Source organism: Lycium barbarum, chromosome 6 (genome assembly GCF_019175385.1).
Source record: "Lycium barbarum isolate Lr01 chromosome 6, ASM1917538v2, whole genome shotgun sequence".
NCBI lineage: Eukaryota > Viridiplantae > Streptophyta > Magnoliopsida > Solanales > Solanaceae > Lycium > Lycium barbarum.
In genome coordinates this window covers 15,981,881-15,984,500 of record NC_083342.1, presented here as the reverse complement: position 1 = coordinate 15,984,500, position 2,620 = coordinate 15,981,881, and the positions used below count along the sequence as shown (strand labels likewise).

At 28.2% G+C, this 2,620-nt stretch overlaps 1 protein-coding gene across 1 annotated transcript; it reads right to left on the bottom strand.

Moving 5' to 3' along the window:
* Nucleotides 1-366: 366 nt before the first annotated feature.
* LOC132643499 (zinc finger protein ZAT11-like) lies at nucleotides 367-1,730 on the bottom strand. Its single transcript, XM_060359930.1, has one exon. It carries the CDS (start codon nucleotides 1,119-1,121, stop codon nucleotides 612-614), a length of 510 nt encoding a protein of 169 aa, XP_060215913.1. The 5' UTR covers nucleotides 1,122-1,730; the 3' UTR covers nucleotides 367-611.
* Between the last annotated feature and the right edge of the window lie 890 nt (nucleotides 1,731-2,620).

Sequence of the window (2,620 nt, the reverse complement as noted above, 5' to 3'; positions counted from 1 at the left end):
ATTCTTTTTGGACACTTTGTGTTCATTTTTCTTGTATATAATCTTTAATTAGTTATGCTAATTCTTTTACATATGTTGTATTTATCTATATACCATAGAGGATTTCGGTGTTTATACATATCATGTGTTTGATTTTGTTACCTTGAATATTATATACTGGAATAATAACATCGAACATATAAATAATTTAAGCAAATGTGATTCAAATATTCCTATGTACTGCTACATCAAAATCTGATGTGGCTAAGAACCATCCTTCTCAGATTTTGGTAACATTGAAAGATTCATTTTTTAGTGCACTGAAACTGGTGATTACAAAGACAAAATTTTATAAGGATGAAACCGAGTTGAGTTTTTGCCTATTGATTCAAAATAAAAGAGATTCTCTTACAACAGCACGAATAACTACAATTAGTAATATTTGGAAAAAGAGGAGAAAACAAAATAAAAGAAGTTTCACCAAACACGAGCTAGTATATATATCAACTTCAAGCAAACTTTTATTTTCAGCCTTCCTTTAAAGTTACTTCATCTGTACAATTTATGTGATATCTGAAATTCATTAAGAATTAACTTAGCTTGCCTATTTTTTAAGTAATTACAACTATGCACTAAACAGGAATCATCCCTGTCATCACCTCATTCTCATACGGCGTCAAATTCAAATCCAAAAACAAATTTCTTTCAGTACTACCCTTCTTATCTTTCTTATCGTGAACAGCTTCTGCAAATTCATTACTCTTCGAATTCTCCTTCAATTTCATCTTCTTCTGCTCGAGTTGATTTAATTCATCGCGATGTTTTCTCATGTGTCCGCCCAAAGCTTGGCCCAGAGCAAACTCTTCGCCACAAAGGAAGCATTTGTGTTTTTTGGGCTTAACGGGTAAAAATTCGTCAGTAGTACTCGTCGCGATGAGCTTATTCATCGTATTCTTGTGGCTCGTTCTATGCCCACCAAGTGCTTGAAACGAATCAAATTTTTTCTTGCATGTATTGCACTCGAAGTGTTTAGATCGTCCTAGCGACTCGTTCCTCTTCATGATATCCACACAATTCGCCATTGCGAATTTCTCTACTGATTCTTCTTCTACTCTTCTTCTCTTCGATATCGGCATGGCCATGGTCGTGCTAGATGTACTAGTCGCTTTAATTTGTCAGTGTTTCTGAGAACACTATAAAAAAGAACCGAACTTCGTCGCTTTTGATGTTTAGCTATAGTCGACTTGTTGGTGGCAGGGGACTGGTCTATGGCTATAAATAGTGTTGGGAATATTGGAGTGAGTCCAATGGTGAGTGAGATTTAGCTTTTAATAGTAATAGTAATACTTGTTGTACTCGAAGTATAAGTGAGAAGAATTATTGCGTTACTAGTACGAGTCCGGAGCCAAAATGACATATTTTTACAGCAATTAGACCAAAATAGGCTGTCTTTTTTTTTTTATACCCAAATGGGTATTTCGTTGATCATTCAACGAAATACCCCAGTTACTGTTCATAGCAGCAACTCTTTTTTTTTTTTTTTTGCTATTTCGTGGATTGTTCCACGAAATAGCTTTTTTTTTTTAAATTTTTTTTTGCATTTTGTGGAACAATCCACGAAATAGCTTTTTTTTTTTTTTTTTAATTTCGTGAAAATTTTTTTTTTTTTTTACATATCATCACACAATCCACGAAATAGATGTTTTTTTATTTTATTTCGTGAATAAAAAAAGAAATAGGAAATTATAATTTTTTTTTTGTTTTTGCATTTCGTGTATTAAAAAACGAAATAGGATAAATTTTTTTCTAATTTCGTTCGTATAAAAAGGAAATTGGAATATATATATATATATATATATATATATATATATATATATATATATATATATATATATATATATATATATTATTTCGTGTATTAATGAAGGAAATTGATTTGTTTTTTTATTTTTTTTGCATTTCGTAATCTAATGAACGAAATAGGGTTTTTTTTTTTTTTTGTATTTAGTGAATAAAAAAACGAAATAGGAAATTATATACATATATATATTTTTTTTTTTTGCATTTCGTGTATTAAAAAACGAAATAGGAAAATAATTTTATTTTCATTTCGTTTATATAAAAATGAAATAGGAATATATATATATATATTTCATTCATGTACCAATGAAATATTTCGTGGATTGTTCCACGAAATGCAAAATAAATATATAAAAAAAAACATATTTCGTGGATTGTTCCACGAAATGCAAAAAAAAAAAAACAGTTTTATTTATATTAACGAAACTGTTTTATTTTTTAATTTAAAACTACTTTTTTATTTTTTATTTTGCATTTCGTGGAACAATCCACGAAATATAAAAAAAAAACAGTTTTTTTATGTATTTTTGAAATTGATCTTATATATATATATATATATTCCAAATTGATTAAAAGCCATTTTTTATTTTTTTTAAAATATATTTTTCAAAAAACTTAGTGTTTAACTGTAAGGTTATTTTAGTCAACTTTATATATCGAGAAAATTAGTCAGCTTTATTTTCAAAAATTGAAACCGCAGAAGTGAAATTGACATTCACAGATACATTATCCCTGGATTTTTACGTTGAAATCTATTGCGTATTATCATCTTATAAGTAAA

What these genes read in the sequence shown, in the direction of transcription:
- LOC132643499 (XM_060359930.1), bottom strand. Translation starts at nt 1,121, where the DNA reads ATGGCCATGCCGATATCGAAGAGAAGAAGAGTAGAAGAAGAATCAGTA.